This window comes from Aquila chrysaetos, chromosome Z, assembly GCF_900496995.4.
Source record: "Aquila chrysaetos chrysaetos chromosome Z, bAquChr1.4, whole genome shotgun sequence".
Taxonomy (NCBI): Eukaryota; Metazoa; Chordata; class Aves; order Accipitriformes; family Accipitridae; genus Aquila; species Aquila chrysaetos.
In genome coordinates, this window is record NC_044030.1 from 38,528,392 (window position 1) to 38,545,973 (window position 17,582).

The 17,582-nt window shown below is 39.4% G+C and overlaps 1 protein-coding gene and 1 long non-coding RNA gene across 10 annotated transcripts in view; one reads left to right on the forward strand and one right to left on the reverse strand.

Moving 5' to 3' along the window:
* The window catches only part of SEMA4D (semaphorin 4D), a 99,648-nt gene that overhangs the window by 79,246 nt on the left and 2,820 nt on the right, over positions 1–17,582 (forward strand). For 5 of the 9 annotated variants that reach the window (XM_030005885.2, XM_030005888.1, XM_030005887.2 and 2 more), the window contains exons 14-16: positions 1,434–1,606; positions 1,836–1,879; positions 3,012–5,496. In XM_030005885.2, coding sequence (XP_029861745.1) covers positions 1,434–1,606; positions 1,836–1,879; positions 3,012–3,928 — 1,134 coding nt within the window. In that variant the 3' untranslated portion in view covers positions 3,929–5,496. Of the gene's footprint in view, positions 1–1,433; positions 1,607–1,835; positions 1,880–3,011; positions 5,497–5,878; positions 6,086–14,516; positions 14,539–17,258; positions 17,469–17,582 lie in introns of those variants that run through there. The other 4 variants (XM_030005891.2, XM_030005889.1, XM_030005890.1 and 1 more) reach the window with 4 other exon arrangements.
* LOC121232651 lies at positions 6,800–17,459 on the reverse strand. Its single transcript, XR_005931504.1, has 3 exons — positions 17,236–17,459; positions 14,657–14,800; positions 6,800–11,793 (listed from the first exon to the last, which is right to left on the reverse strand). It is a non-coding gene; the product is annotated as an uncharacterized LOC121232651 (long non-coding RNA).

Genomic DNA, 17,582 nt, shown 5'->3' on the forward strand with positions numbered 1-17,582 from the left:
TGTTAGTCAGAATACATTGTTCGTTAGCTTTATTTTAAGACAGATTTCCTCATGATCATTGCATTAAAGAGACTAACCTGTTCCAAGTTCTCATGGCAAAACCTCCTTACAACTTCAGTGAAAGAGTGCCAGGGAGCCCCAAAACCTAAATTCAGCCCCAAGATGTCCTGTTAGTTGTTTTCTTGAGGCTGTTGCTGATGTCAAGACCAAAAGTCTGCACCACGACCATGAGGTTTTTGAAGAAATCTCTACTAGAAATCTGTCTTGGATGTCTGCCCATCACTTTGTGACTATATGCATCCTGCCAGAGTTAAGCAGTCTCACTGCAGACATGACCCCTGAGTACATTTCTACATACTGAGATCCATATGGCTGCAGTACAGGAAAAGCCACTCTGTGCTTGGATCTGGCTCATTTGCCATGACAACTGCAGTAGGGTGCTGATAAAATCCACTCAGTATTCTGCTCAGGATGAAGCCAACCCACGGCCAAGGTGGGGTGTGCTGTTCAGCTTTGTACGCACAGCCTCTCAAAAGGACTGGACAGTCGGTCGCTGGTGGTTTTGGGTTGCAGCACAGGCCCCTTTCTTGAGGCTTTGCATAATTTTATGTAAATTCACAGTGTACCTTTAGCCATTAGTTTCCTTGAGCTTTGAAACAGATGAGTGAAATAAGGCAGCTGCCTGGCTTTCATGAGAAGGATGTTTGGAATTAGTGTGGTCTTTTCCTGCTGTGCTCAGAGTGAGACTTTCTGGGGATCCCCAGCAGCAGTGGGTCAAACAGCTGTTCTGTTTATATCCCCCTTTTCCTAGGTGTCATGCCGGTGCTGTTTCCTTTGGATACTATCCGGTGTTCCTCCTTGAGTAGCAAGGCAGTAGGCAGTTGCATTTGACTCTTGTAAGACTGATGCTGATGTGGCTGCAGAGACCCGACTGCTAGAAGAGCTGAAGGCAGTAGGGCTGCTTTGGGTTAACAGGAGCAGGAGCAGGTCCTACATACAGCAAGCCTGGCTTGTTAAGGCTAGTGTGTGCCTGCTGCAGCCTTGTCATGAGCACAGGCTTGCCTTGCCTCATAGGAGCAATGTTGGTGCATATGTATTTATGGAAAAACTGTGTGATAAAGCCATGGTTAGATATGGTTACTTTCCATTCTCATAAACTGTAGCTATTTCAGGTTTTTGTTCTTTTTGTCTTTTTGCACTTCCAGCATTGCTGAATATTTTCAAGATAAGTTTCCTTTCCTTTCTAGAAAAAAAAGCTAATCAAAATGCTTATTCCCCTCATGCTCCAGTTTTTACAAACATGGTTGTGTGTATGCAACTCTTTACTTCTAACATTTAAACTGGTTCATGAATTGGATTGTTCAGCTTTGTGAAAGTGATTGGCTGTGGTTTTTTTGTTGTGCCTTTTTTTTTTTTTTTTTTTTTTTTTTTAGGGCAGAAGATACCTCTATGCTGGTTCAAATTCTGGTGTGGTTCAGTCGCCAGTGGCATTCTGTGACAAGTACACCACTTGTGTTGACTGTGTTTTAGCAAGGGATCCTTACTGTGCTTGGAAACCCCTTGAAGCTTCCTGCACTGATATTTTTAAAGAAAGTGACATTGAAAGGTAATGGTAGTCTTTGATTACTTTACAGTTTCAATCTGTATTGCATCAGTCTTGCCCTTTACAGAGAACAGGCTTTTTTTTAAGTGAATGTTTTCAAATACAGACTTTTTCCTATCTATCCACGTCTGCTTGTGCTATTTTGATAAGATGAATTGTACTTAGTATGAGAGGATGGGTAGGCTGTAGGAAACGAGATTTGAAGTTGTAATACTTGGACTTACTTTTACAGGAGCTGGATTCAGAACATAGGTGGAGATGCATCATCTTGTTCTGGTGAGTTAGTCTTTGAAGAGCTGTTTCACCTGTCTCGGTGGAGTAGTGAAAGAGTTGTGTTTAGTTCAGCTTGGTGTTTGTGATTATCTGGACATTCGTTTCTATTTTAATAGGTATGATATTCTGCTTTTGAATATTTGAGCATCTGTACAGCCTGCATGTTGTCTTAAAATATCTGTGTATGTATACGTTTCAGTGTGTAGTGCACAAACCCCTGAAAATGAACGGGGGCACCTCAACAGCAACTTGTGAATGAAAGCAATATTTACTATAAGTACTTCTAGTGCAGAGGCCTCTGTCTCTGTGATACAGCATTTGACATTCTACTGTGAGCCTTGATAAGTGCTTGGTTGTTGCTGCTGGATCAGATGAAATGATCCTGAAAAAAGCTGGTTTTATGGTGAGAGGGGAGGGGGAGTCAGAACATGACACAGAGCAGCTGAAGTGCTCTCCATAGTGCTTTAAGGCAAGTAACCACAGGTCCTTTCTTTATAGTGTGTGCTGCTGCCACTAGATCAAGGAGATCTTCAAGAATAGTAGTATTAAAGATTTGTACTGCAGTAAACAAAGCTCTTAAGAGTTTGATTTACTCTGTTTCTATTTCTAATCCAAGCAGAGCATGGACCTCCACGAGAGTTCTGCTTGGGTTTTTTTGTTAATTTATGGTGCTGCAATGTGGGTGTGCCATAAGTGCTGATATTTTTGTAGAAGAGAGTTTGAGTAACAGCACTTTGTTCGATTTCTTCTTGCATATTTTGTAGTTGCTGATTTACTTAAAATGCACTAAGTGCATAGAAAGTGATACCAAGTTCAGCATCTTGTCTCAAACAATGACTCATCTCAGATGCATGCTCAGTTGTGGATCAACAAGGTCTCATCTTTATCTAGAAGTGGAGGCTGTCTTAGAGTTTGAGGTGTCCTGTCTCTTAGTCTGGCTTGATGTCTCGCACGCAGCTATAGCTTGGTACTTCACTGAGATTCTTGCATGCTGTCATCTTGATCTTGTGAGGTAATCTGAATGCTGTAATCTCTACGTTTCCGTTAAGGCTATAGCACAGTCTCGTGAAGCTGTACAGATGAGAGCTAACGGGAATCATTGCTGATACTCTGCACGTTTATTTTGATGTTCCAGATAAAGTAAGAGAGAATTCCCTACAGCATACATTCAAGCATGGGAGCACAGCAGAACTCAAGTGTTCTCAAAAGTCCAATCTCGCACAGGTAGTTTGGAAGTTCAAAGACGATGTGCTGAGAGTGGAGAGTCCCAAGTACCGTCTGCTGGAAAAGGCGCTACTTATCTTCAATTTATCGGAAGGAGACAGCGGTGTTTACCAGTGTTTGTCAGAAGAAAAGGTGAAGAATAAGAAATTTTCTCAAGTGCTGGCTAAGCATGTCTTGGAACTGAAAAAGATCCAGCATACCACGGTGGGCCCTACCACAGCAGTTGCACCAACAGAAGGTAATAGCGATGTGCCAAAAGTGTCAGCTGTATCAACTGAGGGGTCTACTGCTCACACCTCGACCGCTCATATGGTACCGGTAACAACAGCAAGGATAGTAACAAAGCCCATTGGCCCTGTCCTAACAAGTGCAGCCTCCAATACAGAGCTCTTCAATTCAATTCCTGACGCAGTCCCGGAAAAGACGATGTTCCTCAAGTCAAATGATAACTTCCTGTTGATGTTCCTCTTCCTCTTCTTTTTTATTCTTTTCTTGTGCCTGCTCTCCTACAACTGTTACAAAGGGTACTTGCCAGGGCAGTGCTTGAAATTCCGCTCTGTCATGCTGCTTGGTAAGAAGAAAACAAAGTCAGATTTTTCTGATTGTGAGCAAAGTGTGAAGGAGACACTGGTGGAACAAGGCAGTGTCAGCCACCAGAGTGGGGAGCAGCCAAAGCCGGCGCATGACACCGGCTACGAGACGGAGCCCGACTGCGGGAACGGCCAGCTTCAGCCTGGGGATTCGCAGGCATCCCGAGAGGCCAAGGACAAGCCCTTTGATGTCAAGTGTGAACTCAAGTATGCTGACTCGGATGCAGAGGGGGACTGAAGGACCCAATCGTCCATTTCAGTGGTGGAAATCAGCTGTGGTCCTGCAGCTAGCTATTTGAGCACAGAGAGCGTGGGTGTGATAGCTGAGCCATAGTGGGGATACATGCTTAAGCTGTACAGCAAGCCAATTTGCTTTCAGATCTCGCCAGATTAGAGAAGTGGTGTTCTTGTCTGCAGACCATAGCATCTTGTGTTGTATTGTCTTTTTTTTTTTTTTTTTCAAATGGCCAGTTTCAGATCACCATTTGTTTGTTCCCAGTTTTTCCCCCACTGAGCGCTTTGCTCTAGTGAACAGTTACTTGCTTGTTCTTCAGCCCTGTTCTTCCATAGGATAAAAGTAACTTTCTAATTCAGTTGGCTTTAAAAAAGTACTTCAGTCTACACATTTTAGTTGCCATTAAAAAAAGACCTAGTTTCATTTTAATTCCAAATTGGAAATTAAGTTTAGTTTATCAGATTGGTAAATTATAGACTTTTGTCCAGATTGGGACATTTTTTTTCTTTGCTTCTAGTGATTATTTTTAGTTTTATGCTTTGTGTTTTGGCACACTAGGTCTCTTTAGTTGGTTAAAGTTAATTTTTTTAACTGCTTTTTAAGTATCTTAAATTTTAAGGTATAATGGGGATAGCATTGGCTCGATTTGTGTAAGACTCTCAGGGATAATCTTGTTTAAAGGCTTTTTTCTTTGCTGCTTTCTAGAAATTTAGGTACAACAGTATCAGTACAAAACATGGAGTAAGCGGGGGATGGGAGGGAGGAAATAATAGATTTAGGAATGCTTTTTCTTTCTTCTTTTTTTTTTTTTTCCTTCCCTCTTTACCAGCAAGCTGGACATAGTCACATTCTATTTTCTATACAAAACTGGATTTTTTTGCTGGTTTGGGGGTGGGGTTTTTTGGTTTTTTTTCAGTAAAACAGTGCAGGCAAGCAGCTGTCAGCAGTGACACAGAGAGAGGTTTTTTGCACTGTGGAAGCAAAACAGGAATCGAGAAGAATTAACTACAGTAATTCAGCTAGTGACTCGCTGGAATGGACTGTTAGGATGCAGCCTGATGAGAAGACATTGCCGATTTTTTTTCTTTTTTTCAGATTCAGAAATAACTCAGCTTCTTTTTGTGACAAATTCTTTGCAGCGTCACCCTTTCTGGATGACACCTTCCAATCTCCTATGCAACTGGAGACTGAAACTGGAGCTGCTCAAACAATCAGTCGTTTGAACTGTTTATGTGAATCATGCCTGCAAACGTGAAAGTGTGCATTTGTTCTCAGCCTGGTTCACAGCAGCACTGTTTGTCTGTAAAAGCATTTTGTGCAGTACAGTCCTGAAGAATTGTTCCTCTCACTGCATCTTTCTGTAAATATTGCTAGAAGTAGAATACATTTTACCAGTAAATAGCAGTATGCCTGGGCTGCTTTTCTATGTTGAACTTTCATGTGAACATAATTTAGACCATCTTAGTGTAAACAGTTTATATTTTATAAGATTCAGTTTGGTTTTATTTTTCTATTTTTAATTATGTACATATAACAGAATAAATATTAAAATAAATTGTATTATATCTTGACTTTTGTGAAACTTGACACAATGACACTGCTTTCCATATTGCAAGTACTAAGGTTCCTCGTGGTTTCCATTAAGGGGAAAAAGTGAAAACTTTTGTAATTGATTTGAAGCAGACTCTCTTCTCAGCTTTAGTTGAATGGTTTATAACCTGGGGGGGGGCGGGCGGGGAGTGGGGAGGGTTTGGAAGGTTGGAAAAAGAAACGTGGGTGAAGGAGGAAAGCACTCTTCTCTAGGCACCTAGGGACACTTCCTCTTACCCGTATAAAGTTCATTTGTCTTTTTGCATTATTTCTTCAGTGTGTGATGTATTTCTTATAACTTTTTTCCTTAGTACCCTCTTTTTTTTTTTTTTTTTTTTTTTTCTGTCCTCTTCTGTCACACAGCCTCATCTCCTATACCTTTCCCTCCTTCTGGTACCTCCTTTTTGTCCTGTGTGGGAAGTGATTCACCTCCTTCACCCACCAGTACCCAGCCTGATGTTTGGTCTAGCACAGACCCTGTAAAGGTCATGTTGTTGCCACCTTTCCTAAGTGACCAGGCACAGCATGTTAGTATCCGGGGACCCTTTCGCCTCTTCTGCCAAGCCACAGGTAAGTTGGAGGACCCCTGTATAAACCAGCATTTTCTGCATTAAAGATTTAGATACATCGCCATGTACTGTGTATGTTTTACTTTTTTTGATGTCTAAAAAAGAAAGAAAAAGACCATTTCAGGATGTATTGTCAACATGCTGTTACCAAGAATCTGACACTGTGAATACTGTGCTGTAAAATGCAGGCTCTGATTTAGCAGCCTACTTTAGTATATTAATAGTCAATTGATTTTAATAGGCTCACTTGCATGCTGAAGGAGTTCACTGAATCATGATTGCGTATGGATGTTTAACAGGTTAAGTATTTTCACTGTCAGTATGTATGCTGTTTAAAAAGTACACTTCTTTTGGATTTGAATTTAGCATATTTTTCTGGACCAGGTCAGTTACTCCTTTTTAGTCTTAACTTACTTCAAATGGTAAAGTACTTCCAGTAATGACAACATGCATTTTACAAAGAATGTATTATCTGAGGTGTACAGGAGAAGGACAAAGCTATTTTTTCTATAAATATTTAACATTTGTCTTTCAGCTTTTGTTTGGATAGTAGTTGCCTGTTTAAGCTAAGTGAGATCTAATGGATCTAAACAGGTCTTAAAATGTAACCTTATTCCTTAAAAGAAGAAATTATAGATAAAGATTAATTTAAAAAAAGTAGCATTGTTTCATATTGTTCTGTCTGTTAGTCAGAGTGTGTTAGTGTGACGTGGAATCAGATCAAAATGCATAAATCTTTATTAGAGTAGGTCTTAACAAAGGCATGATTTGTATTTCCATGGCTAAAAAGAACCAACAGCAGGATCAGGGTTCTTTCATAGAATAGAATCATAGAGTCATTTAGGTTGGAAAAGAGCTTTCAGCAATAATTTGTTCACTGTTGCTGTCGGCAATTCAGAAACTTCTTGTTGTCTGTCATGAAAAAAATTGTAGTAATGGCATAAATAGCACAAAGCATTTAAACAGTTTGATAATCGTGCTACAGATCTCGGATTTGTTTTAAAATTACTTTTTTCATCCAGCAATGTCTGTTTTAACATGATACTCATGTGCTGCTTTTATGAAATTGTCAGTAATTGTAATTGCCTTGGCAGTGAACTTAAGAAAGGAGGAGCAGTGTCCTAAGTCAGCATGTGGAATTCACTCCTGAGGAGGTAGGGATGAACAGTGGAAGGAACCATAACAGGAATCAGACATCCAAGAGGTGCAGTGATGGTGCAGGCAGGGGTGAGATGAGCCAGCTGTGGAAATGTTTCCAACTTCTCTCAGAAAGCAGTGAAGGACTGGACTTCGCGTTACAGATGTGGCTTTTACTCCCTTTCGGAAACAAGACATTTGGCTGATACATCACACCCTTCTCTTACCCAGAATTACAACTTTATTCTGTTGATTTAAAAAACCCCAACCAACATATGCAAACCAGCACACCAAACTGATCTAGATCTTTTGTATCTTTCTGGGACCTGCACGTGAGAATGTATAGATTTATCCTGGGTGGGGGGTGGCTAAGCAAATGCTTTTACTAGGAAGCTCTCTACTTGGATTTATTCACGTTCCTTCAGTGCCTGTTGATGTTTCTGTATATAAGCATAGCTGCAATGGAACTTTATTTCCCTCAGCTATGAATATAAGGTAAAATATGAGGTGTTCACAAGGAGCGGGAGGGTTAATGAGACTGGCAGAATTAAATGTCATACCTGGTCTGCCTAAAGGATATGGTATCAGCAAATGTATGATGCAAATACGTAGATTGCCACATCATCCAGTCAAAAACCTGAAGCTTATTCTTAATTAAGTTTCTAATGTTATTTTTATGAGAACTACTGAATCTCTTCCTTTTTTAAATTGTAAATGCCTGTTTCAAGCTCTTTGGAAACTCAGCAGGAGTTGGTGAGTTCTCTTGCTCATCTCTTACTCATCCCACATGTTTTAACCTGAAAGCTTGCCTAAGGATAATATTTTACAACCTTGTAACTGGCTGATTTCAACAATGTTAAGTTAAAGTGGATACAGCATAAACAGCCACTTGTCACATACAGGTGGTTTTTTTTTTTTTTTTTATTTCTGGAAAATGAGTTTTTTCAAGAATGGAGTACTCCAGCCATTCCTGAAAAGGAAGGCATACATCTCCTTTCACAAAGTTCCTCCCTCTTTCTCTCTACTCCCCTGAAGAGCCTTATATCTTCACATTTCTCAGAAAAACTGTCTGCTAGATAACGCACTGGCAGACTTCAGGTTTCCTATATACTTTTTCTAATAGAACTTTTCTCTCCCATTACAGAATTTTTAAACCCTTTAAAGGCATTTGAAGCAGGCTTCAAATAAGTTGAACAAAACACTACACCATCTGGTGCAGGGGAAAGGCAGTGAGTTGATGATGTATACACCTGCTTTATAGTTTCTCTGGTGTGCTCTGTTGAACTTAGGTATGGTAGAAACAGGCTCTTTCTAGCAGTTTTAGTTCTGCTTAAAGATGTTTTACTGACACTTCTTCCCCCAGCTTAGAGTAGTATATCCTTGACCTTAACTTCACAGACGAATGACATACTAGAATATTCTGAGTGCTGAGCAACAATTTAAATGCATTTATAATCAGAAACAGTGCAAAACATTATGCTTTATTTGTATTTCTGGCTTGCACATTCAGACTCTCAGTGTTCATGATGTCAGAAGTCTTACCTGCTCCCTTAGTTTGTCTGAAGCTGGAGTTTTTCCATAATGGTTTCTTAACTTTTTAGTCTCATTAAAATAACCCCTGGAGTGTGAACATAAAAATTCTGCAAACTCGGCAATATACTTTAAAGGAGTTACTATTTCATGGAGACACAGAGATGGGTATCCGATAACGCCCACATACAATGCCTGTTCCCTGTGGATATGCTATTTTAAAGAGAGTGCAAGAAAGCTTCCCACATCCATGCGAGAATGCGGGAAAAGATCTGTAACTCGCAAGAATCAGAATCGCAAGCGATTCACTACAGTTTTTGTCTCTTTGGTGAAGCTTGAGTTGCACTGAAAGGCGTGCAGAAGGGTGGGGAAAGTGCGATGCACTGCACTTCACGCAGTGCTGCTGCAGACTGAGTAAAACTAGACAAAGTGCCTGCAGAGTGAGTCTGAGAGACTTTGCCCAGGGCTGTGTTAGGGGGCTGGCTGTACTGGTGTCTCCAAGTGCTTGTGCAACATGGGTTGCAGCAGGAGGGCTCCAAAGTCCTTTACACCCCAAGGTGTGCCCGATTTGCCCCTGGGAGAAGGTGCTCATCTGTCAGAGATTGACCTATGGACAGAAGTGAGTCAGCTTTCTCTCTGAAAGTGGCTTCATAAGTCATTCTTGTGTGAGGTTTTTTAGATTAATTGCATCACCCGTGGTGCCCTGGGGTGCTCTGGTTGGTTGACCTGGTGCAGTGCATTAAGAGCTCAGTCAGGAGAGGCATGGGCGTATGCGGCACCTGGAGCAGAATGAGCCTGCATAGGAAAAGTACTTTGTGCCAGACAACGAAATGTTTGTCTAGGGCTACAAATTACAGCATTTAAATGTGTCTTAAAAGGGAGTTTACTTTGGTTGTTAACTTTATTCTACTTTTACAAGAACACAAATACCAAATAGCAATTTTCTGTGGACATACACTTGTGTCTTATCATCAGTTGCAGTTTTCCAGCTTTTTTTTCTTTCTGTGAACTGTTGTATAAAATAATGCCCAGAACATCTCCTCTTCCTGCCTTCGTCAGTGTTTCTTAATAATTATGCCTGTGGACAGATACATCATTAGTTTTTCAAACCTGAAAGTGGTTTAACTGGTAGCCTAGAAAGGAAAAGCTCTGCATCTCCCAGGACAATTCAAACCACTGCACAAATATTTTAAAACTTTCTAAAATAATTTTTAAATTTTTATGCAGTATATTTGGAGATTTAAGTGGTGATGCTTTGTTGAAGCAATACTCTTTGACTTTAACCTGTATGGTTGCTTAGTAATCTGTGGTTGGCTTATCTTTATCCTCATGAAAATGCTAAATTTGTACCTTGTTAAATAGTTCCATATCCCGCTTTATGAATTAGCTTCTCTGCAGACCTTTGGAGTTTTATCCCATGCTGTCTGCCTATGACTCAGTTTCAGCCTCTTTGGCTACAGTAATCTGATAGTAGCTGTAAACATTTAATTTTGTAGTTTGTACCACTTCTTTCAGTGATTTCTGCACTGACTGAACATTCATCGCTTAAAGGCATCTTGGTATGATAAAACCATTCCTTTGTGCAGATCTCTGACATGCCACCTGTTTTTTATTATTTGAGATGCATCTAGAAGATAAGTTGAAAAAATAAGATTGTTCCTTTAATACATTAACAGAAAAGGACTTAGAAGACTTAAGATTATAAAATAAAATAAGTATTGCAGACCATTTTGCATAAAAATCACAGCCATTAAAAGTATCCTTCTTGTTATTTTAGATTGCGGTATCTTAGGGCTGCAGTTATCTTACCTGAACGTTGGCACTTCTTTTTTCAGACGTCATGGCTTGCTGTGGCACTCTGATATCTAACTCTGCATGCAAAACCGACAGCATTAAACACCTTTGTTAAGTTTTGGTGTTACCCTGGCTCGGGTGGCTTCCTCCATACTAAAATCTGTAAGACAACTGAAAATTAATTTCTGTAAGGATTATGGGGTGGATGATGCATTCTTAAATTCTGGCATCAACAGCAGATTTAAAAAAACTTCTGTAGAAATTTCTTTTGCTGTGCAGTTCTATATGTAAAGGTTACGGTCAAGCTAAGAAATTCGTGGAAAGGTGTGCAGGAAGAACACCTTCCCCCCCCCCCCCCCCCCCCCCCCATATTATTTTCTTGTAAGGACTAGAATAAGATCAATGTAAACATAATTTAAACATAAGGCACATCAAGTTAAAAAAGGGGAGATTAAGGAGGAGAAGTAGAACCAAGAGTGTCTTATTAATTCTTCCTCAAAAGATTTCCTTCATTTTTTTTCTGCTGAATAGAATCTTACCTTGCACAGTGTCATACACTAAACATTATGCATACAATATATATATACATTATAAAAGGAGAAGTTTGCTTCACATCGGAGTCTTTTGAGATCCAAATGTAATTTCTAAATGACTTCTGGCATGTGTCTTCTCTCAGGAGAGAGATTCACTTTGGTGTTATTTGCTTCTATGTACCATTTGCTTACTTGACCTCCCAGCTTAGCTTTTTTCCTTCTGAATTCAACATAGATATTTAAACTGTTTTTCTCCTGGCTAATATGCAACTGTGATTCAGTAATGTCTCAGCTTGGAGCAGTACACTGGTACTAACTCCTAAACCCTGGCTATGATTGAGAAGCTGGATTTCCCAGTGCTGCCTAGTGAGATGTGATGGGTTTGGGCTGGTGTTGGAGTCTCTAGAACATAACTGTGATTTTATGCTCTCTTCCTCAGAATTTCCTGTTACCCCCACCAGCCCAGTTTGCAAACTGACTACCTGTACACTTTTGTCTTCCACACAAGAGCTACAACCTGTAGACTTGTAATAATTAATCCCTCAGTGTTATGGCTGATAAACTGGGTCCTGATTTGGAACATAGTTCTCACCTTTTTTTAACTGTTTCAGCAGAATTTGCTTAGCAGAGCTGCTTCAGCATGACATGTGCATTGTTCCCTCGGTGGCAATGAAAATCTCATTTCCATCTCCAGTCATCTTCCTGCTAGATCTGTCTGGCAAGCAAAGGAGCAAAAGCCTTCGCTTACGCTCTCTTTAGAGCAGGAGTGATTTCTGGAGAGCACGTTACTCCCTAAAATGTGTTCTCCAATTTTCTTCAATTTATTTTAAAACTTAATGTAGTAGCCTTGTTAGCCAATACGAGGGCCCAAAATAACTAGTCCCTAGTTCTAGCTTGCTAGTGCTTCATTTAATTATTCTTCACAGGCAATTATCTGGGTTCCAACTGCAAAACCTTTTCTGGGACCCACTTGGAGAATATCTAAATAAATGCTGTTCATGCTGGGAAATGTGGGCAGTTATGAATTGCATCTTCATCTCATAGGCGAGTCAGCCATTTTCCCAATCTGCTTTTAAATTCCATTCTGAGAAGGCAGATGCCATGTCCTACTTTCATCTGCATGCACTGTGCATCACTTCTGCTGGTGACTGGCTACTTCTTCCAGCTTTTATGTGGTTTGCATTTCACAGGAAGCACTTCCTGCTTTTAATCTGCCTTAATAAGGCTGCATCAACTTGTGGTGTTGATGTTGCACAAATGGACTAGTAATTTAACAAAGGCACCAGGTTTTTGAAGGAGTGTGTCATGTGTTCTTCAGTATGAATGATTTGGTGTTTGAAGTAATATTCTTTGTTGGCATTTCAGAGAGGTCTGTTTTCCTTGGCTTAAGTGGTTTTTTTTTTTCCATTGCTGTCAAGCCATTTCCAGTTTATTTTCTAGAATGTATTGTGCCTGCTTTAAAAAAAAAAAAAAAACGACCAAAAGCAACCACCAAAACGCACAAACTACAAAAAAACCCCAGTTATCTGAGATACAGGCTACCTCCCTTATGCACTATTTCCAGAAAACTACGAAGATGCTTTCTCAATTTAAAGATTCTTTCTTTCCCCACTTTTCCAATGTTACCCTCCTGATTGCTTCATTTACTATTTTTCTGTTATTTTGCTAGCTTGTCAGCAATTATGACTCGGGCTCCTACCACTCAAGAAACCGTGACCAGCCTTAAATCTTAACTTTCATTCATGTACTGGGTAGTGCTGGTGGTTGTTTTCCATATTAATTATTCACTGACCTTCTCCTGGGCTAACTTTGATCTCTGATTTAAAACAATCTTTCTGCACCCAGATGATAGTGTCTTTTTAAAACTTAATCCCTGCTCTGGATGAGAGCTTGCTATATGATCTTGGTTTTCTGAAATCTGGGATGTTTAGTTCAGTAGCATTCAGTACAAGCCAAAGCTGCAAGCTAGAGAGCAAGCATTAAATCCAGATGCTATTTTTTTCCTTTTTTTTTTTTTAAGATTAACTTTTTCCTTTTTTAAATCTGCTGCATGTGTGAGCTTTGGAAGAGGTTTTGGTGTGTATTGGGGAATACAGGGGATTTTCCCCCCAAACCTAAACTTCCTGTCACTGCAGCTGGCCTCTGGTAGCCGTTCTGTGTCTAGATTATAGGATTTTGTGAGAAAGACTTTTTGTTACCCTGCTAGAATTTCTCTGTGGGATACCTGTCAGTTACCTTCACTGGATTTCAATTTGCTGTCAACTTTCAGAGATTAGTTTAGCTGGTGAAAGCTTTGAGACAGGTAGGCTTGCTGATCTTGTTTTACCCAACTTGCCTCCCTCTGTCTTGAAGTGTTTCTCTGAATAATTTATAGGGAAGCCTTGTTTTAATGTTACCCTTCAAGAACCATGTTAAAAATGAGGAAATGGTGTGCTAAACCTCCACTACCAGTGGAGTAGCACTTCTGAGTGTTTCCCTATACAGCTTCATTGGGTGGCTTTTGAAACATCTACGCAGCTCTCCAAGTTGCAGCATTTGGCAAAAGGAGCTAGCTTGACCAGTGCTCCCTCTCGCTCCCCCACCCGAGCCTTATGTCAGTGAGCTCTACTTAATTCCTAATCTCTTGCTTTTAAATTAGTACCTCCAGGCTTTCTTGAAAGCTATATGTCTATTACAATTTGATGCATATATGGCAAATGCTTGATTTGGTACAGTTTAGGAGGGCACATCAGCATCCCACACTGACTCTGTAGCTGTATACTTCAATTCTTTAAATCTGGATTTATTTATTTACTGATTTATTTTAATCTAAGATGGAATTTACACCAGTAATTGAGTGAATACAGTTAGACTGTGGGTAGAAGTTTTCAAGCAGCTGTAGTGGTTTAGGTTTTTAATGCTATCTATGGCTGCTGCAATTTTTCCTTGTGGAAAATCTTCAGGCAAAATCATCTGGTTATTAAATACATGGTTTGTGCAAACCTGCCTGACTTGATGTAGGTCAGAGAACCCATTTTGCCAGTGCAAACTTCCTGGGCAGTACCTGGGCTGTTACTATCCAGGCAGTACCATTTCACTCAAAATGCTGGAAGCAGAGGTATAGAAAATGAAACCTATATGGAAAAGTAGCAAATGGTCCCACAGACACTGGAAATTATGAAGGGCTTATGCAGAGAAAAGGGGTAGTTCAGACAGTGCAGCAAGGCTTTTTATTTTGTTTGATAATTATTAACCTTTCCGTTTCTAAAATCATTAAGGTGGTGAAGTTGATTATTAATAATGTATTTACTGAGATTGAAGCAATGTTTTCAAAGTTAACTGTTTGAAGTATCTTTCATTGTTGCTTAAACGTAGCTACTTACATACCTAGACTGATGTGGTGTTTAATTCTCTGCTTGAATATTGTTTTAATAAGATGACTTTTTTAAATCTTTCAAGCATTCTTAAAACGGATGGCAAAGTAAGTAGATCGAATGTTTTAGAATTCATAATTTAAAGTTTGCACTAGACATGTAATTAACTTGTATTATAGCAGCAGTAGCAAATGCAGAGTATATGTTCATATTAATTTCGTTTACCTTCAAAAAATACTCCTGTATCCATCACATCAGAGTCTGAATTTATCTCACTCTAGAGTTCTAGAAAATTTGCATTTAACCAATGTGATTCAAAGTTTTTTCAGATGAAACAGTTTCACGGTGTCCTTTTTCTATTGCTTAATCCTGAAAAGGAAATCAAAGTAGAGAAAGTAATAGCACAGTCCCTGAAAATCAGGAATAAACTGCAATGAAACACGAAGATCAGTAAAAACCCTGATGACTGGTGCTTGAACCTAGATTTTGCTGTTGACTAACTTGTATGAGTGGGGATGAATGTGTCTCTGGGGATTTCCAGTGCTTCTGACTGCACAAAAAAAGGTAGGGTAGAATTGCCCAGTTGCAACTTTTTAAGGTGCTGACCTGAAACAACACAGCTTGCAAAATTTCCCATATAAGGAAAATAGTTGGATTTTAGTCTTTCGGTAAAATGTCTGTCTAAACTGAGCTTTTGGCAGATTTCAGGAACAATTGTGATCTTTAGCACCAGAAAATGGAGGAGGTTCTCTGGTGTGAATAGTAACATCTGAAGTAAGTTTAGGGACGTGTCCTGCACTGAATATGCCACTTCCTCACATGGACCTAAAATGGCATTTTTCAGCCTAATGATTTTAGGTAATGGCCCAATTCCCATGGGTCAGGGCTTGAACTATGGCAAATAAGACTTAGGAGCTTGTGGCTTTACTTGAGCACCTGGCTTTTAGCTTTACAATGCTACAGTAGTAACTCTTCTATGCTTGGAAAAGTTCATCCCGAGGTTTGTGCCACAGCATTCCCTCCTCTTATTGATCTCCACTGTGGTCAAGTTGGTCTTAAATTCTCCAAGTCAGCTTGACCACTGTGAAGACTATCGCTTAATTTTGTTTCTGTATTAATGCTGTCAGAGTTATTGTGGCATCTGTTAGAAATTATAATCCAGCGTGTTTTTCTGAAGGTAGGTTTCTACTCTTCAAAGCCTTTTTTTTTTTTTTTTTCTCCCCACTTAAAGATTTCTATCTTTCTGCTGTGCTTGTATTTACTTACTATTCCTCCCATTTGTCCAAATTCCAACTTCAGCATTAGTTTACTGAAATAATTTGTCCCTGGTTCCAGACTTCCCATGATTTTAGTGACATGTAACCCATCTACTGTTAATTGTAGAATAAGTACAATCATCCATAAAACACTTTTTTTTTTTTTTTTTTTTAATGTGTGCTAGGCTAGCTGTTTTCACTTCAGCATATGCTTGCCCTTTCCACTTTGTCAGAGCTGTTGTCAGTCCTTCTGAAGAGATTGTGCCACTTCCCCCCTGCTTCTTTCCCTCAGAGATAAACACTACCAGGCTTTAACTAGATCATGTTCTCTATCATTCACCCTTACTTATACAACTAATTTATGTCTCCATATTTGTAGTATCTTGGTTTATTTCCAAATGAGTTAAGAATTTAACATGATATGCTGAGAAAGTGCACAGATACAAAGACTACCTTGTTCGTTTTTTTTTTTTCTCTACCTGCATGACTGTCTAAGATTTAATTAGTTTTCAGTACACTAACCTAGAATCAAATCTTTTTCTACAGAAAAATGCCACATTGATTTGCAATCTGAAATGCTCATAGTAAAAGCTGACTTATGTAGTAGATTACCTGTTCTCTCAAGACATACGTGCAAAAAGTTTTTTTTTTACCCCAAGTTTCCCTTTATCTCTTCTCTTGCTAAGGCTAGTCTGGATCCTAGGCCCCAAGGGAGAAATAGGCATGTTTTAAACATCAGAATTACTACAAAGTTCTTAACTTGGCCTAGATGTCTTCCTTTTTAATGAAAAGGCTCTGATACTGCCAAGTACACTTCAGCCAACCTTGCTAAGTTTCTGGGAACAGCTGTTCTGTCCTCTGGGCTACTGTCAATCTCTTGATTTATTCAAATTCTGTCCTTGCAGGTTAAGATGAATAATAGCAACGAGGCTAAAAGATTAGATTGCTCTTTGTTGTTGATCCAAGCTTCTTCCAAGTTCTGTCTTGCCTAATTGCCTACTGTGACTAATGGTTCTGTGCTTTTTCTGCTTCTTTCATTATTAGTTCCAGCAGCTTTGACGCACTGAGTTCTTGAACTTCTTCCCCTCCTGGCCTTTTTTTCAGATTTTGCAAGGCATGTCTCAGATGGTTTCTGCTTTGTACCAGAAGCTAGCTTGATCAGCAGTAGGTAGCGTGGCCTAGCTCTACAGGAAATCATATCAACAGATAGTGCTAAAGTTCATCATCTCCTCTATCATGTTTGTGGTTTAAGTTCCCCCTTGTGAGAATCCAGACAGAATTCCTTTATACATATGAACTCACTTACAACTTTGGTTTGAACATAAATTACCAGTGCTAGATCCTTTTTATCCCAGATTTTTTGGTTCCCAGAATTTCCGCTAAAGAAATCTAAAAACCATTACAATCAATCATTTATGCTTTTGAGCCTAATCGTGAGGTCTTAGGCTCTTGGGGTTTTGGTGGTTTTCTTGTTGGTTTTTTGGTTTGTTTGTTTGTTTTTTTGTTTTTTTTTTTTTTCCTCCAAAGTCTCATCTTGTATTTTCTTACAAAATAAGCTGACGTTTTTACAGGTCCAGATGACTCCTATTTTGTCTGGAAGAAGAATGGACAGAAGATGAAGGCATGCATCACTGAGCAATCTCATATGCTGTTTGATGGCAGAGTGCATGTCCTCAGTTGGGTGAAAGATTCAGTATCAGAAAATACAGAATACAAATGTTCATTCATCTCAAAAGTTGGGAACACAACATCAGAAGTGTTTATCACAGTGGAAGATAAAGGTAGGCTGGTTTTGAATGTATGCCATGTTTGGCCTGACCCCGATACAAACAAAGCTTTGTAATTTTCACCCATAAAATGTGCATATCTGAAGATGGTAACTCTGGCTTACTGTA